At 38.0% G+C, this 26,493-nt stretch overlaps 1 protein-coding gene and 3 pseudogenes across 1 annotated transcript; 2 read left to right on the top strand and 2 right to left on the bottom strand.

Annotated features, from left to right (window-relative positions):
* The first annotated feature begins 9,100 nt into the window (after nucleotides 1-9,100).
* LOC121808685 lies at nucleotides 9,101-11,118 on the top strand (annotated as a pseudogene).
* A 597-nt stretch (nucleotides 11,119-11,715) lies between these two features.
* On the top strand, nucleotides 11,716-14,567 carry LOC121806491 (annotated as a pseudogene).
* Nucleotides 14,568-17,409: 2,842 nt separating this feature from the next.
* On the bottom strand, nucleotides 17,410-18,256 carry LOC121808684 (annotated as a pseudogene).
* A 6,650-nt stretch (nucleotides 18,257-24,906) lies between these two features.
* Nucleotides 24,907-25,907, bottom strand: LOC121808683. Its single transcript, XM_042209278.1, has 2 exons — nucleotides 25,025-25,907; nucleotides 24,907-24,929 (listed from the first exon to the last, which is right to left on the bottom strand). Exons 1-2 carry the CDS (start codon nucleotides 25,905-25,907, stop codon nucleotides 24,907-24,909), a joined length of 906 nt encoding a protein of 301 aa, XP_042065212.1.
* Between the last annotated feature and the right edge of the window lie 586 nt (nucleotides 25,908-26,493).

The following is a 26,493-nucleotide window of genomic DNA, read 5'->3' as shown; positions in this document are numbered from 1 at the left end:
TTCCTATTCCATTAAAACCAATTATAAATATGGAATCTAAATCCTCCACGTACTTTCTTTTACAAAATTTAATAATTTCTTAAAACTCGCAATACCGAGCTAAAAGATATCCTTTAAGCGTGGACGGGTGGATGGATATGTTAGTGTAAATATTTGTAAAGAGATGATACACTAAGCGACACTACTTGAGCGCCTTGTAGGCGACTATACTGATGTGGCAGTATCACCATTAATTTTTGAAAATAAAAAAAAATAAAAATAAAATTAATGTGTAATCCACGTAATATGTCGCCCACCAGTTGCTTAAATGTGGCGCGCAACAAATCTAATCTCAATATTTGTAAGTGCTTAGTGTTGGAGATTTATAAAATAAAATACTAGTGTGATTTTGTTATAATGAGGTAGTATTTTATATTTTTGTATGATCTCTAATTTTAGTTGTTTGAAAATATCTATGCAATGTAGTTCTTTTAAATAATACAAACACAAATTAAGTGGTTCATAAAGTATGGTTTAGTCAATCATGTAATTATTTTTTTGTCAAAAATGTCAGTACAATTCACAAAACCAAAAAAAGGCAAATTAGTCTAATCTTCCATTTCTCCCCAATATATTTCTAATCTTATCAAGTAGTATTTTATTCTTTTACTTTCATATACATAAACATACATAATCAAGTTTAGTTTTTGCCAATTAGGCTCACTTACTTAGATCGTATCTATATATTCGTATTGTTGATGATCACCTAGGAAAAAAGGGTGACATTTGAATCCATTATTTGATTAGTCAAATAATAAATCATGATTGAAAGAATAATACTTAAAAAGAAACCTTTTTTTTCTTTGGAAAGGGAAGTATCATTTTTCTAAAGATGGCTCTTTAGACAATTAGACTAATGATGTCTATATTAGACTATGTACACCAATAATACCAATAGTGTGATTATGGTATATGGGTTATTTGCAAAAGCTTTAAAAAAGTGATATTGTTGACTATTGAGTGAATTTCTAATATATTTGCAAATGCATACATGCTTTAGATTTTCGTAGCTAGTGTGATATGAAATAGATCTTGTATGTGTGTTAGAGTAATTATGAATTTGGTAGATGGTTGTATAAAATAATGTCTATTATAAATGTGGGTCCCATACAATGAGATGTGCTAATTATTACATTCACGATCTGTTAAGAGTCTTTGAGATGTATAATTTGACTGCTTTGTGTCATAGTACTATATTTGTATTTCTTTTAAAGAGGGTTTTTTTCCAGGGTAGAAAACTGCGAAGGTAAACTATAATTAACCCAAGAAACAAACACACATGCATATTCTTAAATTCCGCAACATTTATATTGACAAAAAATTGTCATGTTAATAAATATAGGTTTAGATACTACTCCATTATATACTACGTCATAAAAAAATAATCTCATTTTCTATTTTGATATGTCCGTCAATAAGATTATTTTTTTGTATAAGGAGGAAGTACTATATAAATATATAGAGTTGTTACTAAACCTTCCATTTCCAATACATTTCTGTCTGTTTATATACTACTCCAAGGAGTACAAATTATTTTAAAGGAAACGTGAATCTGAAAATTAATTGTTGCAATAAAACTCGCTCAATTTGAATACAAATTAAATCAATATTTGATGTGTAGCTAAAATATTCATTATAACATCAAAGGAAATGTCTATATAAGTATGATATATCTAGACACAAACCGAGTATATCTACATTGAAGAAAAAAACAAAAAAAGAAAACCATACACAAACAAACTTACCCTTTAAACTTGAGCTCTACTAGCTAATTGACGGAAGGAGCTTTACATGAATAAAATATCGTAAATTTGGAAGCCTATCACAACTATGTCCATAAGCATAATATACGAGCTTGAGAGAATAGACCTTTAAAGTTGAGCTATTGTGCACAAAACGACGTCATTTGTTATGGAGATGATTGGATCCTGTTGGAACTCTACGTTTCTCCGAACCCAATATTTGATCACGAGCTTCGTTTTGGTAAAAAACTTGCTCGGAAGCAGGAGATGCATCGGCGATAGCACAGAGAGAGAGGAGGAGGAGGAGGAAGGAGGCGGTAATCATTATTTTGTAAATGTGGTGAATTGTCATGATGTAGTTGAATGTGAATATTTTGAGACTGAGTTTTGATTTATGAAGGTGTTATATAAGGGCATCCGCAACGCGTCTCGTTGCGGTCTCTATCTCGTCTCGGAGAGACGAGACGGCAGCGAGACAGCGTTGCGGGCTCCGTCTCGTCCCCAGCCCGTCGCAGAGAGACACTCGACGAGCTGTCTCACCACGCGCGTTGGCGACGTGGCGAGCTGCGGTTCGTCCGTGACGCCCACTCGCCGACCCGCGAGTGGGCGTCGTTTATTTCCGTTGAAAATGTATTTTTTATTGTTTTTTAAAAAAAAATCAGAAAAAATTAGAAAAATAAAAAAAATCCCAAAATTATACTAGCCGTTTATAGCCGTTTTATACAATTTTTTTTATTTTTTTTGAATTTTTTAAAGCTCTCAATCACTTCTATAAATATCAAATTATTCCCACAAATTAATCCACAAAAAAAAACTCTTTATTCTCACTCAAACACTCTACATTCTTCATCTCAAAACATTATTCTTCTCCCAAATTTAATCCATTCATGGATCCATTTGAGCAAATGCATCGAATAATGGAAGAATCGCTAGCAGAAGATCTAATGGAAGAATCGCTAGCAGAAGATCGACGTCGGGAGGAGGAGGAAGTCGCGGCGCCTCAAAGGCGATCCGAACTTACATCCATAGTAACCGGGAGGAAGCTGCCGCAAGGTTGGTACGCGACTACTTTTGTGACAACCCGGTATGGGGAGAGACCTACTTCCGTCGCCGTTTCTGCATGCGGAAACGGCTATTTATGCACATCGCAAATACATTGGCAGCCCAGTAGACGCACATGATCGCCATTAGACAACTATTTTTTAAATTTTTTAAATTTTATTAATGTGGTTTTTTATTTTTTTAGAATTTTAAGTTGTAATTTTATTTTATTTTATGAAGTGTGTTTTTATTAATTGGATTTGTTGGAAATAAAAATAAAAAATGAAATTGAATGAATAGTTAAGGGATGAGATGGTTAAGAGACGGTTAAGAGATGTAGGGTTGCATGTGTTGTCTCTTAGTTAAGAGATGGGATGAAAAGTACAGTGGGACCCATGAATAGTAAAGAGATGAGACGGTTAAGAGACGGATAAGAGATAGCGTTGCGGATGGCCATGCTAACATCCGTGCATGATTTTTTTTGTCTTTATTTTTATTAATTTATCAACAAAAAAAAGTCAAGTATATTAGTAGGGTCTACCCAATTCATAATATCCACCAAATATTTATGTGGAGACTACTCAATTCCTGACTTACAATATTCACGATACAACCAACTATTTGATTAAAGCTCGTGCCGTTTAGAGCATCTCCAGTAAGACTAGACGTCAAATAGCCCTCACATAGCCTTTACACTGCCACATCATCAGCACTACAATTCTCCTGCCACATCAGCTTGCCACATCAACTGGACATCAAATAGCCCTCACATAGCCTTCACACTACCTATCCACATCACTAATAACAATTATATAATTTAATTTACACTCGTATCAACATACGGAATTTACGAGACAAATACGGAAAATTCGAATAATAATATTAAAACTTAAAAAGTACATTAATTTAAAAAAAATACAATAATTTTAAAAAAAGTACAAAAATTAAAAAGTACATTAATTTAAAAAAGTAAAACAAAATCACTCCTCGCCGCCGTCCTCATCTCCGTCGTCGCCCAGCGCTTCTTCACCGTCGTCGCCGCCGCCTCCGTCGCCACCTACGCCGCGGCTATTCCCGCCGGTGTCCCTCCTCATCGCATCCAATTCTTCACGCTGGCTCTGGAGCAATACACGAAGAAAATCTTTCACCATCGAGGTCCACCCCGCCCTACTCCCTGGCTTTGAATGAGAGTTTCCGGAACCTCGTTAATATCAAAACCCAAGTCCGCTAAGGAGAAGGTCTTCGTATACTGTGCATCCGTTGGGGTCGATGTGTGCGAAGAACCGGTGGAAAAATCAAAAGTCGGCCGATAGGCGTTGTCCCCCCCGTGCGTCCCCTGCGCCGGGGGAATCATCTGCTGCGCCGGTGGCTGCATCCCGAGTGCCCACCCCAGCATCATCTGCATAGGGGGCTGCATGCCGGGTGCCCACCCCGGCATCATCTGCTGCCACGGGTACATGTTGTAGTACCCGGTCATCGGAGGCCAACCACCTCCCCCAGGAGCCGGGGAAGTATGGGACCCTACCCCGGGAGTCGGGGGCGTCTGAGACCCTACACCGGGAGGCGGGGGAGTCTGAGACCATCCCCCGGGAGTCACTGGAGTACCTTCGTAGTTGTTCTCCATTGCTCGTTATTGATCTTGAACAGAAAGTAAGGTAGAGAGAGTACTCGTTAAAACAAGTGGTGCGAATGAAAATGACGGTCAAAGCGCGTATATATAGTGTTTTCGAAAAAAAAAATTAAAATCTGACGCCGGTTTGACGCCGAATAGGGGTCCTACAATGGCGCCGTGAGGATCGGCGTCGGAATCGGCGTCATCGCGCGAATCGGCATGGCCACGCCGATTTCGCCGACGCCGGTTCCAATGGTTCGGCGTCAGAACCGGCGTCGGCGAAAAATCGGCGTCGCGATTTTGACGCCGGCAGCAAGACAAATATTTCATAGGCGGATGTAGTAAATTATTAGAGCATCTCCAGTAAGACTGGACGTCAAATAGCCCTCACATAGCCTTCACACTACCACATCATCAGCACTACAATTCTCCTGCCACATCAGCTTGCCACATCAACTGGACATCAAATAGCCCTCACATAGCCTTCACACTACATATCCACATCACTAATAACAATTATATAATTTAATTTACAATCGTATCAACATACAGAATTTAATTTACGAGACAAATACATTTAAATTGAATAATAATATTAAAATTTCAAAAAGTACAATAATTTTAAAAAAAATACATTTAAAAAAATTACATTTAAAAAAATTACATAAATTTACATAAAAACTAACGCCTTGCAATCCTCCGCGCCCACAACTCTTCAACTAAATCCTTTTGGAGTCGAATATGAGCCTCCGTCTGACGCATGTCGGCATGTGCTTGGAGGAGGGCTTCTTCATCGTGAGGTACCCCACCTCGTACGTTGGCGGTGGCGACGCCGTGGCTTGGACCGGCCTCATTATCGTCGTTGGCCCAATCAGTCAGTTGTACACCTTCATCTTCGACAATCATGTTGTGCATGATAATACAGGCGTACAGTATATCAGCAATGCAGTCGACATTCCACAAACGCGTTGGTCCATTAACTGCAGCCCATCGAGCCTGAAGCACACCAAATGCGCGCTCCACGTCCTTTCGCGCCGACTCCTGCCGCGTCGCAAAGTAGGCCTTCTTCGCATCTGATGCGCACCAGATCATCTTCACAAAGACGAGCCACCTAGGGTATATCCCATCCGCCAAGTAGTAGCCCATATCATGCTGGTTGCCGTTGGCGACAAAACTGATGGCCGGACCGACGCCCTGGCACTGCTCGTTGAAAAGGGGCGACGAGTTGAGGACGTTTAGGTCGTTGTTCGAACCGGCTATCCCAAAATACGCATGCCAAATCCACAACCGGTAATCAGCTACGGTCTCGAGGATCATCGTGGGATTTTTTCCCTTGTAGCCGGTCGTGTAAAACCCCTTCCAGGCAGCGGGACAGTTTCTTCCACTCCCAATGCATACAATCTATGCTGCCTAACATTCCCGGGAACCCATGCTGATCCCCGTGCATCCGCAGCAGATTCCGGCAATCTTCGGGGGTAGGCTTTCGGAGATACTGATCACCGAATACTTCGATCACGTCCTGACAGAAATACTTCATACATTCGATGGCAGTCGTCTCACCGATGTGGAGGTATTCGTCCCACATGTCTGCCGCGGTGCTGTAGGCCAACTGCCTGATTGCCGCAGTGCACTTTTGAATAGGGGTGTGGCCGGGTCTGCCAGTCGCATCGTGCCTGAAGCGGAAATACAGATATCGCTGCTCCAAAGCGTTAACAATACGCATAAACAAGTCCCGCCTCATCCTAAAACAACGCCTGAAATGGTTGGCGTTAAAACGCGGCTCCTCTGCGAAGTAATCTGTGAACAGGCGCTGATGTGCAGCTTCATGATCACGATCAACCACTTGTCGACGGTGGACAACTGGTCGTGGGCAAGGTGCCGCCGGCTGCATATAACTCTGCATCCATCGATCAACCTCACGGCTCGTATAGGCATCTAGCTCTTCGTTCAGCATACGCTCGTACTCATCCGCATCCCCACCACTACCACCGGCATTACTCATTTCTTAAATTGATCTTGTACAGAAAGTAAGGTAGATAGAGAGTACTCGTTAAAACAAGTGGTGCGAATGAAAATGACGTTCAAAGCTCGTATAAATAGTGTTTTCAAAAGAAAAAAAAATAAAATATAAAATCTGACGCCGGTTTGACGCCAATCCGGGACCCACAATGGCGCCGTGAGGATCGGCGTCGGAACCGGCATCATCGCGCGAATCGGCATGGCCACGCCGATTTTGACGCCGATTTCGCCGACGCCGGTTCCAATGGTTCGGTGTCAGAACCGGCGTCGGCGAAAAATCGGCGTCGCGATTTTGACGCCGGCATTGGAGATGCTCTTAGGAGTAGGGATGATTTTATTTTAATTAGTGTTTAACTTGTTTATGGTTTCTGAGATCAAATTCGTATACATTTTTATTAGTGTGAGAAGTATTGTGAGTACCCAGTAGTCACATGTCGATGTATATGGACATGGTGATTCTTCGTTCGAAAATCTCACAATTCAAAAATTTGTGTCACAATGAAATTATTTAGAAAAAAGGGTAGAAACTTGTGTCATAGTGAAATAAGAATAACGTTAATGTTATTTAGATTGGTAGATATGTTCAAACTTAGATTATGTTCAAACTTTGTTGTGAAAATGAGCGGATTTTAGACCAACCTAGACTCCTAGAGTATGTTCAAACTTTCAAGCTGGATAGTTGAAGTTTCATGACCGAATAATATACCAAGAATTAGAATATATATGTATATTTTTCTATTTGTTATTAAAGATTTATGTGAAATTAAAATAAAAATATTATATGCAATTTTAAGTTGGACAGTATGATTGTCATATAAAAGAAAAATGGTAGATAGAGTCACTGGCGAAGCCACGTTGGAGCCAGGAGGGCCCCTGGTCCCTCCATCAATTTTCCTTTTTACTATATATTGTATATTTAATACAAAGTTTACATGTGAAGCTAGTGGCGCAGTTGGTATGAAACCGTGTTTGATGTCTGGTTGTCCCGAGATTGATTCCCTCTGGCTACATTTGGCTTTCTTTTCTCTACTTTATATTTATGCAGCTCTTTTTTTATTCTTTTAATATTTTGGGACATAATTTCTATTGTATTTCTTCTCTTTTACACAACTAATTATATTATTTTTAATTCATTGCCCTTTTATAATTGTTTTCTTCAATATTATACTCATAATAAAAAAAATTATTGTATTCCAGTATTTGTTATAAGTTATATTTTCGTTGATATTTTTTATGATGACATTTAAACATCATAAAAAAATCGTTTCCATCCATTATATTTACGTTAAAATTGAAAATATCAAATAATAAGCTTCCGTCATCATGAACATTAAAAAAATCCTATAACTATGAGCATTAATTTGGGTCCCCATTGTAAAATTTCTGGCTTCGCCACTAGATAGAGTTGTGCTTGTTCTATTGATATATAAGTCGTGCCTAATTTTTCGTTCCAGAACAAAAGCATAAATACAATACTATTATCAAACACCTTATTGGCTCACCCTAAATGAGTTCAACAATAACTCAATTCTTGCAAGAATTAAATCAGGACATTTCAAATAACGTAAGGTGAACAGACCCTTAAGTAGTAAGTAGTAGTATATAGATATGTAATTTTGTAAATACATACTGAAATTTATTATGAGAATAAAAGATACAGTAAGAGATTTAATTTTGTAATTTTATTGTTATTCAAGTGATAAATGTACATATATACGTAGATGTGTGAACCAATGTTAACTTTCTCAATTTGCTAGCTTTGCTAACTCATGAACGTAGATGGGGTTTGATTTCTAAATAAAATAATGCCAAGATATAATATAGGATTGAGTTGTTAGATTATTATAGTCATAGATGGTTAGCTATGACTAATTATCTCATGATTATCCATCTAGGATTGAATTATAAGATTAAATCTCATGAACTAAATATACTAGTATAAATTTAATGTCGGATACACTCTTGCAAACCGAACACCAGTAGTGTATTAAAAATATCAATACAATAATATTGAAATGTAACATAAATTTAGTTGATATTTTAATATATTGTGTTGAAATTAATATTTAAAATATCAACACTTTATATTAAATTGTCAACATAATTTTATGTTAACATTTTAATATGATTGTGTTACCTATCATAAGTATTCGAAAAATGAATCGATTATCGCTTAACTACTCAAAACGGTGTCGTACACTGATACACTACTCGTGAGTCTGAGCTACCGCGGCGGCATTGCGCGGTGGTGAAGGGCGCATATTGTTTGGAATTTTTGAATTCCAGTGGTATTGAGACTGCATTTGGCCGAAATCGGGATTGAGAATGACGGAGTATCAGCAGGATTTGGTCGTTTAGGGTGAATTGACTTCGTTGTGGGAATCTCTATTTCTTCCTGCCAAGCGCCTCCGTATATACGGTATGTTGACTGCTTTCTCTCTGTTGACTGCTTTCTCTCTGTGTCTGTTTGGGGATTTCCCCGAATCTCTTTAAATTCATTCGAAATAACTGCTGGGTTATCATTTGCTGATTTGTGATGTACTGTAGTTTGTAAACCTAATTGAAATTTCTGAATTATTTTAATGGCAAATTTTGTGAAATTTGTGATGCTGATGCTATTAGTGTGTTTTAAGAATCTAAATGTAGCATGTTTGCTTCTTATCTGGCAGGAAATATTTTATGTAATTATCTGAAGAGCATCAATGGCAGGAAATTAGACCTATCACTGGTTCAAGCTGAAGCAGAAACTAAGTCACTACAGAAGCTTAGAGAAGTAGAAAGAATAATAGGATATAGATTTAACAACCGTAGCTTACTATACGAAGCGTTTACACATCCATCCTACCAGCAGGGTTGCGGTTCATATGAACGGCTCGAGTATATTGGTGACTCGGTGCTTAATTTTTTGATAACAAAGGAACAGTTTTCCAAGTACCCGGATCTTGCACCGGGATCATTGTCCCCACTTCGAGCTGCCAATGTTGATACGGAGAAGCTTGCACGGGTGGCTGTCCAGCATAACTTTCACAGATACATCCGTTTTGGTGCTAAAATCTACACCAAGAGGGTATGTTGATTTCTTGGTGATAAGCTGCAGATTGTAGTATTAGTGACTTGTCTAATATATTTGTTACCTTGATCCTAATATCCTATATGCTTTAATTCTGTCTTGTTACCTTGATCCTTTACATTAGTGATTAGCAATTTTACTTAATATATGTAGTCTGACATAATTCTATACAGGCAGGAGGATTAAGTTGTTTATAGTTGGAGTTATACTGCCGTTTTGGATTTGGAGATACACTAGCTGGTATATGGACTAAGGAATGATTTCGTAGTTGTTCTGATACCATGTGAGGAGAACTGATGCACCATCTTTAAATGTAGATAGTTTTTTTTAATGATGTACATAACTTAGTATATAGTAGTATATAGTTAGAATCACTGAATCTTAGAGCAACGGCATGGAAAATTTCATTTCCAATCACAATCTCATCTTGTTACATTGCTAACATAGTTTATAGTTTATACTACTGTAGTATATTTGTTGGGAATGATGAGGAAACTGTGAATATAGTGATTACAAACCAGGAATCAAGATCGGTCGTTTTCTGCTAACTTTTTCTTATGGCTTCTTTCTTTGTTTTTCAAACTCAATTATTTTAGATCTTTTGCAGATTCAGACGTTTATCAATGCTCTTCCTAAATATCCATTACATTCACATGGCTTGATTCATTCCCCGAAAGTGCTTGCTGATGTTGTTGAATCAACTATTGGAGCTGTTTATGTTGACAGCAATTATTCAATTGATACGACATGGGAGGTAAGGTGATTTTTAACCAACTCATTTAGCTGCTCGTAAAACAACCGTGTAGCGACGGTTTTGGTTTCGTGCAGGTAGTCAGCGATCTAATACAACCCTTGATAACCCCGAGCATGCTTGAGAAACACCCCATGAAGAAGCTCTACGAGATCTGCCAACAACACAAGCTTGAAGTGAAACTAGTGGATCTATGGTCGAGAGATGGAACTTACAAAGTTTATGTCGACGGTAAACTTAGAGGGACAGGTACGTCCCACGCAAAGAAGGAAGTAGCGCTGAGCAGAGCAGCAAATGCTGCTTATAACGAAGTATTACTAAATCTGGGCCCAAAAACTTAAATGATGACTGCTAATGACTTGAATTACGCTATGGATTCCATTCTTGGATTTTCACGGCCCAAGGGGACGACTTCATCGAGTTGTTTCTGAGACGCTTCACAATTAATTGGCGCACCAGACTTGCTCTCACCTGTGTCGTGTCTTTTGCTCAGCCCTCGACAACAGGTTTTGTGTGACCCTGTCCCAGAGGAGGTTTTATTGAATCCATCGTCACTCGTCGGAACAAAGAACATTTGCCATGGCCCATGGAGGGTTGTTTCTAGCTAGTTCAAGTCGATGAATAATGCTCCGTTTTCCAATAGCAGTCGATAGGATATATAACTCATCTATCTTGGAGTTATATGACCATAAATGAACTAAAATGTGTGTTGTCATCCTGTACTCCACTTGTTTATTTATTTTTTTCTACCAAAAATAAATTAAAATGTTTAAGGCCTTGTAAAAACAAACGTTGAATAACACAACGATTTTGCCCAATGCAATTCTAAACATTGACTCGTCGACCACCGGAACCGATAGCTATTTTTGTGTGGCTTCAAGAAAAGTCTTTTAAATAAAATTACATTTGGAATTCACCTAATAATGTAAGGTAAATTCTTCATTTTGTTAACTAACATAATTTTTATTAAATCTCGTTTTGAAACGAAATGTCTCCACTATTGTAGAACGGAGGGAGTAAATGATAGTCACAAAGTGGCACAACTACACATCCAAAGGTCCAATACCAAGCCAAACGTCAAAGGCTAACACTCCATGACATAGAAACCAAAATACCTTAAAATAACGCTAGTATAGATATGTGGATTTTAAACGTAGAATGCAGAATTAAATAGAAATAGTTTATTATATGACACCAATAAGTTCATTGTTACTTCGATGTTAAGTTCAATGCAAAAATTTAGATCTTAAATAACAATTTTCATTTTTTAGATTTTTGATTTATTTTAAAATTTGAATTTTCTATAATGAACTAAAATGACGTTATAATGGCCTTTTGTGTTGTTTTAAAATGATCTATTTTAATTGATTCTCTATAAGGTGGGCTCTTTACTGGTGGGCTTGATATTGGTGGCCTGATTGTCGGCCCAAATCGGCTGCTGCTTCCACTGGTAGTTAGAAGATTTCAATAATCTCCCTCCCATGAAAATTTCAGTTTCGTCCAAGAATTCTGGGATTCGGTGATGACATTTCATTCAATTCAAGAAATTGTAGTCGAGATTGTCAGAACTTTGTTTCATAAAAGAGTTTTTTTTTGCCTAATTTGTGTGATGGACTTCGAATTGAGGAGGGCAAGAGAGAAGCTGGAGAAGGAGCAGAGAGAGGGGAAACAGAGAGCGAAGCTCAAGCTAGATAGAGAGAGGAAGGTCAAGCAGGAAACCGTTTTCCAGAGGGAAGCCATAGAAGCGACTCAGCGGCAACGCCGCCTCGATGCCGCCGAAGCTGAATTCAAGGTCCGATTGGTTTTCCGCCATCCATCACTTTATAAATGCAGTTGATCGCATCATTGATGCTTCAGTTGCTAGTGTTTGCTATTCTCTGATAAAAATTTCTAGGTTAATTGATTGCTAGAAACCTTACTATTTTTAATCCTATTTTTGAATTGTATTTTGTGGGTGTTTAGTTGGTAGAGATATATAATTCTGGTTGATAAATATCTCTTGGTTGATTACTTGATTGGGATTTCACTGAAATGTGATCTATTGTGTTTATGTGGAGTCTCCCACTTCCCCAGTTTTGCCTTCTCTAACTAGAAAAGGAGGAAATTGAATATTCTTTAGTGATGACAAAGAAGATATTATATGTCTTTAGTGATTGTATATAATTCTTGTTAGAAATTAGGATTTATGAATTATATCAAGAAGCTCTATAATGCTTTCCAAATCAATAGCTAACTGTTTTAATACATTTCATACTACACTGTCCGAACTTTAGTGATTATTGACTCGTTGGAGTTGAGTTTTCAGGTAAAAACATTATGTTATTAGTGAAATTGGCTCAAGGAATAAGGGGGCGTTTTTTGGTGATTGTAAACTTGTTTCCATCTTAGGCTAATCAGCTAGCAGAGGAGAGCTCGCTTGCTGGTCGAGGAGTTGTTTTTTCTCATATTTTAGAAGCCGTGCCTTATCAGGGTATTGGCGATAAGATCAAACTGCCTCCTTCCTGTTTCACAGAGCTCTCTGATGAAGGAGCTTTTGACAAAGGGCCGCTGCATTTCTCTCTATCGTTGATTCACCCTGAGGGTGCTATGCACGTTGATAATGGTGATGAAGGAGCGTCCAGGATGACACATGCTGGTGTCCTCGAGTTCACTGTTGAGGAAGGTTTTGTAGCACTTCCTCAGCACTGTTGGAGCAATCTATTCCCCGAAGAGGCTCCGAGCTCTGCTGCGGTCGAAGTACGTTACGTTTGGCTTCCCAAAGGAACGTATGCGAAACTTCAATCTCTGGAATTTGGCTTTTCCGACATTCCTAATCACAAGGCGGTGCTGGAGACAAGTCTTCGCCATCACGCGACTCTTACTCAAGGGGATGTTCTACTTGTCAATCACGGTGTGTTGACATACCATTTACGTGTTCTCGAGCTGAAGCCTTTGTCGAGCATATCTGTTCTGGAAACGGATATTGAGGTCTACATCATAGGTCCGGAGACCGTGGAAAACTCAAACCAGTATATGCTGAGGCCTCTTTCATTTGGAAAACCAGAGTGTGGAGTGGTCGAGGAAGGGAAGTACATGTATTATAAGTTCTCCTTGGACGAGGAGACTTGGAAAAGAATTTCTTCCAAGGATGCGAATATTTTGGTTAATCTTGAAACGCAGACACAAGACGGAGATACCGACTTGTATGTTTCTAGGCATCCCTTATTGGTTCCCGATTCAACACCAACATGTGTGGTCATCTAATGATATGGGTTCAAAGGTGTTACTAATCGGGGCCGAGGATCAGAACTTGGGAACAGGTACCTGCACCGTTGCTGTGTATGGCTACAAAGGGATGTCAAAGTACGAGGTCTCGGTGAATGTTGAAACTGTATGGGGCATATCCCATCAAGAACGATTTCTGAGGTAGACACTGCAGAGTGCAGAAACTGTAAACGGCATATCTCATCAAGAACGATTGCTCTTCATGAAGCCTATTGTAGCAGGCATAATACCGTTTGCCAGCATCCCGGTTGTGGGGTTGTTTTGAGGATTGAGGAGAGTGAGAGGCACGTTCACTGTGAAAAATGCAGTAAAGCGTTTCAAAGGGAAGAGATTGAGAAACACATGAAAGTTTTCCAGGAGCCACTTCATTGGCCTTGTGGGATTGTTCTCGAGAAGGAGCAAATGGTAAGAACTAAGCTCTTTCTTTATTGTGCTCTTTGGCTTATTGTTTCAGTTTCTTCTGTGTCTCAGTGATGTGGCTTGTTTTCCTGTTTTCATGAGATAAATCGTTCTACTGTGTATGTTTCTGTAAAATGCTTTATGGCTTAGTTATCTTTTTGTTGAAGCTGTATAGTGTTTTAGAGTTACAATCTATACACGTAGCAGATATTTCCTTTTCCCACTCGACTAATGTGCAACACCAGTCCTCGAATTGCACATTGCGCCTCATTACATGCCGGTTTTGTGGAGACATGGTTCAAGCTGGGAGGTCAGGTGCTGATGCCCGAGACCGTATTAGAGGATTATCAGAACATGAGAGTGTTTGTGGATCAAGAACTGCGCCGTGCGATTCATGTGGCCGATCCGTCATGCTCAAGGACATGGATATCCACCAAAACGCACTCCATCCAAAGCGTCTCCCCTTTCGGTCCTCGGATAATTGGTATATATTCAACCTCCTTTAGTGTTAGGATGATTGGGATATAGTACTATAGTATTTAACATCACTGTTGATGACTTATGTAGTATTATTTAAATTATTGCATCACAATTGCGTAATAATATGCATTTATAATATTATTTAGAAAATATTGAATGAAAATACAGCAGTATTAGTCTCCATGCCCCAATTTTTTTACTGTCTTGCTCGGTGCACTATAAATTTACTGCTAAATGGTGAAATAGACTCATTATGACCTTAAGGTTGCTGATATTTAGAGAATCAAATCCAACGCTGCTGATAAATCGAGGGGCATGTGGGAGAGAGAGAGAGAAAAAGTACTAACTGAATTAATTATGAATGAAGAGAAATAAATGTAATATTGATGATAATTTAATGGAAGCGTGACATTTTTGTCTGGACAGACTAAGAAAAATGAGACATGTTAGGTTGTGAAAGTATTACTCCATTATTTGTGAAAATAGATCCCACCTTAGTTTAATTACTTCACCCTCATTAAAAAGCGCGATGACATCGCCAAATGTGGTAATATATAATGGATACTACCAATCTACCATTCCTTTTGAAAATTGAGACTTAAATGACTTGACAAGAATGATACAATTACATTACACGTGCAAAAAACTCTCTTTCAATGTTAACTCGTGCCCAAAAGCCAGACCATTTCCTAACTATTATCATTAGTTAATTCACCAAATGATTCTAATATCATGCGTCTACATTATCGCAAAAACTATGATCGTTATTGATTGAAAATTTCATGTAATTTAATTATATAAATATATGATCACTTGCAAGGAGAATCTATAGTATAGACTATCTAAATACATAAACATGAACCATGATGGCTAAATTAAAATGAAGAAATCTAAGAAAATGTAGTCAATCAAAAAGGTTGACAACCGTGTCCTTAACATCGGCAGCTCCCTCATCCGTCATGAGGCGCCGCCCCCCGCGGTCGTAAGAGTTGGCAGGGTTGTGCCCCGGGTGTCCATAATAATTGTCTCCTTGAAGAGCGCCGTAGTCGATAAATTTCTGTCACGTAAAGCTTCCCGACATTGATCACGCCCCGTTATATCATCCTATCCTCCACCCAGACCCTCCCTAGCTGCCGCATTGCTGTCTGCTCCCTTGTGATTGATGAGCATTCCGACTGCCTATTTCTAGTGATACGTGCTAGGTTGGATTGTTGAAAAGTGAAATGCGGAAAATAAAACTGAAGAACTCTTGAAGACTACATTTTTATTGATTTGAATTGTTGTTGTTGATACATAGAACATAGGAATTTATAGGACTCTAGATATAAATATACCTAGGAACTATACTTATTGAAACTCCACATTATAAATGTTATTCTCTTCCCAACAAGGTGGGACTCCACACATTCTCTTCCCAACATACTTGGGACACTTCAAGTTATCTTTCCAACACTCCCCCTCAAGTTAAGTATCGAGTTTTTTCAACACTTAACTTGCACGATCTTCACTTTGATAAATAGTTTATACTCGTATCAAAGAGTTTTTTTCATTGAGAGTTTAGGCTCGTTTCAAGGAGCTTCTTCGTTTTTTTTCATTGAAAGTTTAGGCTCTTTTCAAGGAGTTTATTCAATTTTTCTGTTGACAGTTTTAACTTGTGTCATAGAGCTCTTCAATTTTTTGATTGGCAGTTTTAACTCGTGTCAATGAGCTAATCTAGACAGTTTTTACTCATGTCCGGGAGCCATCTTAGATAGTTTTAGCTCATATCTAGGAGCCATCTTATTTTTTCTGACTGACAGTTTTTACTCGTATCGAGGAGCTCATTCAGACAGTTTTGACTCTTGTCGAGGAGCTCATTCGTACAGTTTTAACTCTTGTCGAGGAGCTAATTCGGACAGTTTTGACTCGTGTCGAGGAGCTTACTCGTCTTTGAACTGATTTTAATTTGCGGCCCAAAGCTTAATTTTGGAATGTCATTCTTGGCCCATTCCGCTCAAATACAATGAACCCATATTCTTTCTCTTTTCAATTTTTAACTTTTTTGAGCCCAACGCTAGCCCAATTTGCCCATGTTTCTTCTTTATGTGAAAACCCTATATTGAGGGACGGTCAAACAGTGCCTCGTTTTATTTTCTGTTTCTCTTTTCGTTCTGAGGCGGCAACTCCGACAAGTAATCGCCGGACACTTCTGGTTGGCTCCACCCTTTGCATGAAAAACATCTCGACGAGCTTCTGCTATCGCCCTCTCGACTTTTCTTCTTCTCATTCCTCCGAATTTCTGCTGCCATCGATCGTTTGCTTATTCACTTCTCTGGTAAAGCAGGTGAGCCAAATGAAAAAATGATGCCTCAACGCAAGCAGCTATCATGGTTCTGATGATTTCTGTCAAGAGTGCTTGTCAGAATGGATGGTTTCCTGATCAAGACTCTGAAGAGCTCCACAATCTGGCAACAAAGGTAGCAAGCAATTTTTGTAGTATATCTGATTTCAGCACTGACCCAAACCCTTCTCAACAGTCATGTCAAGATTCTATCCAAGATTGAGAATGGGACATATATTTGCTTTTCTTGCCGTGAAGCCACGATCTCCATCAGCGGTAACTCATGATGCCGGATGCTATGAATCGTGAGGCAGTTGCTGCTATCTCCCCCTCGGCCGGATGCTATTATATATGTTCGCAGCCTGTCCTGGCAGTAGCTTCTCCTCTCTCATCAGGGCTGGCCAGCTTTTCTCCATTTCCGGCACGGCTTTCTTGACGGCATCTGCTCGATCACTGCCTCGCTCTTCCTGGCGGTCCATATTCTACGGGCAGCTTTCGCTGCTCTCCTTTCAGCATTCTTCCTGGCGCCCTTATGTCTACCCCACGCCATTCACTCGCCTTCTCCGGCGGTCTTCTTTGTCTTCTCGGGCAACATAAATTTGGAGACGGGTTGTTCGGTCGGATACTTATTCTCCCCCTCGACCGGACAAACCGAGGATTCCTCTGGTTTCTTCACCGGCAGTGTTCTGCCATTCCTCTCATCTCCTCCGGCCATAGCAGCCTCGCCTTGCCGTCCTCCTCCGGTTTCTTAGCGTCAGATTTTTCTCTGTCCGATTTCTTCTCCTCCTTCGGCTTCTCCTCCTTCGGCTTCTCCTCCTCTTTCTTCTCTGGATCGACCTTCACGATCGCGGCGTGCTTGCCGTTTTTTTTGTAGACGTAATCAGCGAGGGCTTTCGGGCCCATCACTCCTTTCACGGTGACCTGTGAGTTCGCCAGATTCGGCTCTGCTCTTTCAATTCCTTTCATTATGAGAATGCGCTTTCTGATTTCCTGCGCACAAGCATCGCAGTGCATAAAATCCCCCAACACCACAGTAATCACAGAAGGCTCCTCTTTTTTCTCCTCTACTTTGGCCTCCACCTTCTCCGGTTGCTTCTGCGGCTCCTCCGGCGGCGTCGGAGGCTTCGATATCGGAGAAATGAGCTCGACATGGCGGTGGTTCTTCTACTGGATTCGCTTAAAAAACCTTCATCGGATCTGCTCTCTCTCATTTCACCACCACCTTACTCGCTATGCAATCGGTTATCACATTATCAACTCCTTCAAATCCTTTGAGACACCTGCGGACTTACATGGCGCAGCCCTCACAGTGTATGATCACCTTCAAAACGATTTCCTGAGGCGGCGGCGCCTCAGTCTCTTTCTTCCCATCCTCCGCCGCCTTAGGAGCTTCCTCCTTTCTCCTCCGCCGCAGCCTTTGGAGCTTCCGTCTCCTTTCTCCGCAAACGCTACTGTTGCCAGCAGTTTTCAGCCGCCAACCTTGCTTCTCGCTGCTGCCATCTCCACCACGGCTGGTCATTAGTAGAGCAGCAGCCTCATCATCGTCTACGTCTACTCATCGCTGTCGGGGTTCCGCCGCCGTTGTTATCGCCTTGGCTACCACCGCCACTCTCTGCTGCTGGCAGTAACCTTAGTGATTCACCAACTTGGATCTATACTCACAAATTCCTCCAACGCTTACCCAGCAAAGTTGGCTGCTTCTTCCTTGTTTTTCTGATGGGTTTTGGTTTTTTTTTTTACTATAGAGACAGATTGATCCATACGAGGGATCGAACCTGCTCTGATACCATGTTGAAAAGTGAAATGCGGAAAATAAAACTGAAGAACTCTTGAAGACTACATTTTTATTGATTTGAATTGTTGTTGTTGATACATAGAACATAGGAATTTATAGGACTCTAGATATAAATATACCTAGGAACTATACTTATTGAAACTCCACATTATAAATGTTATTCTATTCCCAACAAGTTGGGACTCCACACATTCTCTTCCCAACATACTTGGGACACTTCAAGTTATCTTTCCAACATTGCTGTCACATAAAGCTTCCCGACATTGATCACGCCCCGTTATATCATCCTATCCTCCACTCAGACCCTCCCTAGCTGCCGCATTGCTGTCTGCTCCCTCCCTTGTGATTGATGAGCATTCCGACTGCCTATTTCTAGTGATACGTGCTAGGTTGGATGAAGCGGTGAAATTATAGGGCTGGCAATTTTTGACACGACACGATAACACGACACGAACCGGCACGAAAATAATGGGTTTGGGTCAGAGCTTATTGGGTTCGTGTCCTTATCGGGTCGACCCGTTAAGGACACGAAAATTTCGTGTCGTGTTTGTGTCGTGTTCGTGTCGGGTTCGTGTTATCCGTTAACAATACGTGTTCGTGTCGTGTTCGTGTTATCCGTTAACAAATAATATTTTAATATTATTAATTCTTATTATTTTCATTTTTAATAGGTTTAACCGTTATCAGGTCGTGTTGTTATCGAGTCGTTATCGTGTCATCTCGTGTACGTGTTGTTATCGTGTCGTGTTGACCCGAATTGGTTCGTGTCGTTAATGGGTTCGTGTCGTTAATGGGTTCGTGTCGTGTTCGTGTCTGAGGGTTTCGTGTCGTGTTCGTGTTCGTGTTTGAGGTTTTCTTAACGGGTCGTGTTCGTGTTTGTTGTTATCGTGTTCGTGTCGTTATCGTGTCGACACGATAACGACCCGACACGCACGATTTGCCACCCCTAGGTGAAATGAGGTACATGGATGCTTCATTGGACTTGAACTTGAGACCCGATTCTATTTACTTCAACGAAGATGGTGCTAGTTATATTGCCGAGGATGGAAGAAATAATGATGTTACGTGGATGGAAAAATACCTTCAATCGATTGTCCCTCTCAGATTTCCACCACTGCCTCCTCCAATTCCACATTAACACCTGTTAGGAGAAGTATTTAGTTTGTTTCTTAGGTTATATTGTGTTTTGCTTTTATTCACCATTTTTCACAACTTTGTTTCTTATTGAGATACTAATTAATTAACACAGTAAAATCCAAACTCACTGAAATCAAATGATAAGAAGAAAATTCCATTTCCTTTATTAATGCATAACCGATCCCTTTGGGTAATAATATTACACGAGAGATAATCAATTACAAAGAACAAATAATCAGAACTTATTTTTTATCAAATAAAAGAAAATAATGTCTAAACTAATTCACAAATTAGTCTGAAAATGAATCAATGGCCGAAAAGGCTCATAAACTTTGTTTTGAGATCCTCAGCTCCCTTCTCAACCGACTGCATAGCGGTTGCCGGCGCCTCAGAATCACTCAAAAGCTTCCTGTTGCCGCCGACGCTGCCGCCTTCTCCGCCGCACCCTTCCACGGAGTTGCACACCTTGAACACTTTTCCTGATGAGGCCGGATCATCTTCGATTTGCACTGGGAGGGCGGTAGAGTCGGCCTCCGTGGCCGCCCACGACGACGAAACAAGAGCGCTCATCACCAACACAGCCGCCAACATCATCGCTGCAGTCTTCGCCATGCTGCCAACTTCTTTTTTTTTCTTTTTTTTTCTTTTTTGAAAATACTATCGAGGTGGAAATGTGGAATGATTTTTATTTTTCTGTTCAAATGTGGGGTTGTTTTCTTGGTTTTATAGCCTCTATAATCACATAACTGTATATTGGAAATTTTTGTGGGATGCATATGTTTTGATGGTAGATATAATTACAGGTTGTTACTCTTTTGAGGAGGATCGTACATGGTATAGGGTTCTTCCGAAATCATTGGGGGAAATGATTAACACTGATATTTAGGTAATAAATCAGAGACGATTAATTTTTTCTACACTTCTTAGTATATACTCCATCCGTCCCGCTTTAGCAGTCTCAGTCACTTTTGAGCACTCGTTTTGTAAAATAATAAATAGTTAAAGTGGAGAAATGGTAAAGTAAATTAGAGAATAATGTAGAGAAGAGTCTTATTTACATTATTATCTCTCTTACTTTACTATTTTTCCACTTTACCTATTTATTATCATTTTTATAAAACGAGTGCTCAAAAGTGACTGAGACTGCTAAAGCGGGACATGGGGAGTAAGCATATTTTGTTTTCAAAATCTTAAATTTTGAGTCAATAGGCTATGTCCTACAGATTTTTCTGTCCTGCCGTATTTTCACTATCTAGCTATTGGGAGACAAAAGTAAAAGTACTACTGGAGTACTATTTATTCCTTCTGTCCCATAGTAGTGGAGTCATTTGAGCATTTTGGAACGTTACATAATAGTAGAGTCATTTTCCTTTTTAGTAAAAATCAACACATAATTTCTTCTCACTTACACTTTACTATCTCTTACTTTATTCTCTCTTCATCCATCCACCTGTTTCATTCCTTACTTTATTCTTCATTTACTTAATTCACTTAACACAATTTTTCTTAAATCACGTGCCGAAAGAAACACATCCACTACCGCGAAACGAAGGGAGTACTACTTATAAAGAGCCCTAATTACATTTTATCATAAAAAACTGAATTTTATTAAAACGCTTATGGCCTAACTTTGGATTAAATAACTTTATCTCATCAATTATTTTGCACATTTATTTTTTCAAATTTAAAATTAATAGTAATTGATATGATAAACTATTTAAGTCAGAGTTAGGCTTTAAGATTTTTAACAAAATTATTTTTTTGTCATAAAAAATAATTGTGGTTCTAATTTTTAAGTATTAGTAGTGGTGTATCTAGAATTTTTGGTCTTTTAAATAGTTATAGCGTTTTGGAGCTTCAAAATCCAACCAATCTTTTATCTTCTCGTTAATTCGTTTTCTCAATCACATTCTATGTCTTTATTTTTTTGTTTAGAAGCTTTATTGTTATATAAATAGATTACTTTCTAGTCCACTTGAATGATTTCCACGATTTAAAATGAAAATTCTTATATTTATATAATATAAATAATGTATTTAAACTTTTGCAAGTTTGTGTTATTTTTATTATCATTTGACTTATTTAAGAAAAGTTTCCATTGTCTTAAAAAATGTCAAGATATGCATTAGCCATTAAAATAGAAAAGCTAAAAATATTAGATGCAGTAGAAGAGAATTAGAATGATTTACAAGATAGCGAAAAATGAAAAAAAGTAAAAGAAAAGGGAAATTGGAAAGAACTAAAAAATACTACTATGCTTTACAAAATAATTATTACAAGATAAGTTGTGAGATTATTTTAGTTGGATAAGAGTGACGATGACCCAATATCATATGATTATCCATCTAGGATTAATTTCTGAAATTATTTTAGTTAGACGGAAGTGACAATGACTTATTATCATATGATAATCTATCTATGATTAAGCTATGCGATTCAATCTAATGAACCAAACATAATTAATACATATTCAATCATGGGTTATAATCTTTCAAACTGAGTGGCCATAAACGTACTTTTGTTTTAATTCAATGATCTAAATTTGATCTTTGATTCTGCATTACAATTAATTTTTTGTTTAATTACAACTCTATATATATATATATATATATATATATATATATATATAGGGTTTTGATCTATGCAAAACTAGATTTAAATACAGAAACGCAGAACAATATCATAATTAGGTCACTTTTATGTCATAATTAGGTAATTTTTAGGTCATGCTAACAAAGCATGACCTAAAACGATCTTAGCATGACATTAAACTCAAATATTATAATATGACCTAAAATTGCTTAATTATGACCTTCCGTGTTTTTGGTTAATTATTGACCATTAGATCATCTAATCCTAGGGCCAAGATTTGGTCTGCATTTCTGGATTTAAACACATACTTATTTTGATCATCTCCCTATATATATATATATATATATATATATATATATATATATATTGCACCGCATGCAATTGTATTTAGAAATGCAAATGAGTCTAGCTACCTGTGAGTTACATGATCTTGAATGATAATTTAACGAAGCTTTATAGTTGATCGAGTAGAGCTTGAACTACAAGAATTGATGAAATCAAGTAGAGTATTTTCTCATTTTAGAATAAGTAATTTATTTCTGATAAATAGAGTTGGAATTCTACTCAATACCAATGAGTGAGGCATAAGCTTAACCATGGTGTGTAGAGTTCAAATTGCTCAATTCAATAGTACAATTATCTGCATTGACAATTCAAATAAAAGGATATTTCATCTTATTATTCATATATGATCATTTTGTGCAATGCTATTACAAAAAACGATCAATTACAAGAATAAGTGAAACATTTATTTAATGAAACAAATTAAGAGCAACCATAATATGGTTGGTACACAATTTCAAGAGGCAAATTAATAATGAAGAAAACAAATTCTTCAATGGAAAAGGCTCAAAAACTTAAATTTCAGATTCTCAGCTTCCATCCCAGTTGCCTGCACAACCTCGGAGATGGACTTCTCAGATTCACTGAAAAGCTTCTCAGATTCACTGAAAAGCTTCTCAGATTCATCACTCAAAAGCTTGCGGTTGCCTCGGCATCCATGTAATGCTTGGCAAGCCCTCTTGAAGCCGTCTGTCGGAATATCCAGCTTAGGGACAAGAGCGCTGTAGTCGATTCCAGTGGTTGCCTCGGACGATGAAAAAAGAGCGGTCATGACAAACAATGCCGCGAACATCAATGCAACAGTCTTTGCCATGATAGCAACTTTTTCTTTTTTGAAAAAAATGGAGCTGAGAATTGAAATTAATGCAAGATGAGTTTTCTCTTGAAATTGTGCTGTTTCTTGATTTTATTTTCTGTATAATTTCATGGCTTTATATAGGAGAAAGTTGAGAGGCAAACTTAGTTGGTTAACCATTCATTTCAAGTACGTGTTAATCCAAAAAGTTGTTAGTATTTTTTAGAGGACCATTCATTTCAATTAGTGTTGATCCGAAATTTTGTGAGTTCCGATCCATTTTTTCTGTTTTTGTTTCTGAAAAGTTGTATTGACAGTTTGACACTATTGAATTTCTCCCAACATTCTTAGTATTATTTTCGTTTTGACTTAAATCTTAAGATTGTTTATTTCATCTTATATTTTTGATGAATATTATTAAAATTATACTGAGACACAACTTTAAACTGAATAGCATGACAATTATTTTCCTCAATGTTGTCAATTTTATTGGTCATATTTTGTGATACAATTGCTTTGCCACGCACAACTAAACACGGCTACTTGATAAAACTTACATTAGAAAAGGGAGTCATAAAAAGTAGATTGAATCCTCAACTTGATCCATGCACAACATTTTTCACTGTCGTCAAGAGCTTCCTGGCGCTTGGAGTGTCGCCGCCGCCGCCGCGGCATTGCTCCGCCACAGTACAGCCTCTGTGGTAGGGGTTTCCAGAATCCGCTGGTGGCGATGTTCCCGGTTTAGGGAGGTCTCCGCCGATCACAGGGTAGCCAATGACAGGTTGTGCCGATGACACCGGAATCAAAGCGCCAAAAACAAGCAGCGTCGCCACCACCAAAACTACCATCTTCGCCATGCTTGCTGCCTTACCTCTTTTCTTTTTTGTTTCTATAATATTATTGTAGAAATATTGTTGCGAAATGTTTTCTTGATTTTATTTTCTGCGAAACGCATGAATATATATAGGGGAAAATAATGTGCTTTAATTTAATTCTTTTTTGAGATTGAAGATAAAGATGAAAATGTCGACATTACAAGATATGAAGATTAGGGTTTCCTCATCCAGTCCAGCCGCCCAAACCTTCAATATATCAAGATTACGTTTGCAATTTTAATATTTTGGTTAATTATAATTATTTTATATTGTTAACTATATTTTGGTTGATTATATTTATTTCATATTTTGGTTAATTATATTTATATTATGTTGTTGGTTTTCAGTAAATAATTTCAAGCATTCTTTGCCGGTTCCATCAATTTGTGGATTTCAATTCAAATAAGGTCATTCACAACTCCTCTCTTAATTATCTCTTCCCTAGACTATTATTTTACCTCATCCATTACTCAAGAAATAACATCGCAATCCACCATCTCTCTTAACCAGTGGCGGAGCCAGAGATTTCATAATGGGGGTCCAAAATTAAACTTAAAAAAAAAATTACATAAATTAAATTATAAGGTTCAAAATGTAAAAGTCAAATGCAATCACATCATAACATTTGTCTTCTATTCTTCATCTTCTGAAACCGCTGCATAATAGTTTCATTGGTAACTTTAACAAACACATCCTTTTCGATGTAAGGAACTAAGCAATCATTCAATAGTTGGTCTCCCATGCTATTACGTAGAGAAGTATTGATGATCTTCATTGCTGAAAAGGCTCTTTCTACTGATGCAGTGACAACTGGTAAGATCAATGACAACTTAACTAATGAATAAACCATTGGAAAAACTTCATGTTTCCTTGTAGAAACCATCTTTTGAGCAAGACCACTGATTCCTGATATTTGTGAAAACTTTTCATCTATGCGCACATCGAAAATAAAGTTCTCAAGTTGACTTTTAAGCTCGGACAAAGCAACTTCAGAAAATTCAGAAGGATAATACCGTGCAAGACGAAGCAGCTTCTCCAAATCAAATGCAGAAAATAAATCCCTATGATCAAAACATGACATGCATAAAACTAAGTCTGTGTTGACTTCATCAAAACGTTGATTCAACTCTTGAGCTTGCAAGTCAATAACAGAACAAAAGAGCTCAACTCGATAATAGTGGAGATTCTTCATTTTCTCAGCTCTACGTCTTCCTTTTTTTCGAGCTACAAACTCATCTTCCATGTCAAGCACATCCAGTTCATATTTGCTACAAAACTTAGAAACATCAGCAAGCAATACATCCCAATCTTTTTCCCTCATTATTTGCAGACGTGATTTTGCTACCTTGACAAGATTCATCGCATTAACAATGTATTGATCTTTCTTTTGTAGCACTTGGGAGAGTTCATGTGTGATTCCCAAGATTTGCTTCATAAGATGTAACACAAAGACAAACTCAAAACTATTTATAATTTCTAGCACATCATCAGCTTCAGCCCTTATTGAATCGTCATGACCATTCTCCCCAACATACTCAAGAACATCAACAATAGAAGAATATAAATGTATCAAGTTGACAAGAGTACCGTAATGTGAACTCCAACGAGTATCTCCAGGTCGCTTCAATGACATTTCTTGATTTAGTCCTCTTCATGTGCTTATTTCATCACTTGCAATCTCTTTAATAATATTCTCTCTCTGTTTCTCCCGAAGTATATCTTTGCGCTTACAAGAACCTCCAACAGTATTACACAAACGAGAGATAGAATTATAAAAAGATCCGACAATTTTATGTTTTTTAGCAACGGCAGAATGAATACGCTAAATTCAGACTTGGATTGGAACTGCAGAATGAATACGCTAAATTAAGAGGCACGATTCATATATATTTTGCTGAAACATATCTCTAATATTATATTTATTATAAATTATAATTATTGTGAAATTACTAAAATACCCCTAAGTTTTTTAAGAATTAGTGGGGGGGACCATGGGCCCCCCTGGCCCCACCCTCCCTCCGCCCCTGCTCTTAACTATTCATAGTCTTACTACTTTATTTTTTTTTTACTTTATATTTTAATTTATTTATAAAGAAATTTAATTTATTTTATTTTTTCAATTTAAATAGAATAAGATATTCATTTAAAATAAAATATTCACATGCAAATTAATTTTAATTAAAATTTTATTTAATATCCAAATTTAATTTTCATAAAAT

Source organism: Salvia splendens, chromosome 6, assembly GCF_004379255.2.
Source record: "Salvia splendens isolate huo1 chromosome 6, SspV2, whole genome shotgun sequence".
Classification (NCBI taxonomy): domain Eukaryota; kingdom Viridiplantae; phylum Streptophyta; class Magnoliopsida; order Lamiales; family Lamiaceae; genus Salvia; species Salvia splendens.
The sequence above is the reverse complement of the archived record's forward strand: the minus strand, read 5'-3'. Positions and strand labels throughout refer to the sequence as shown.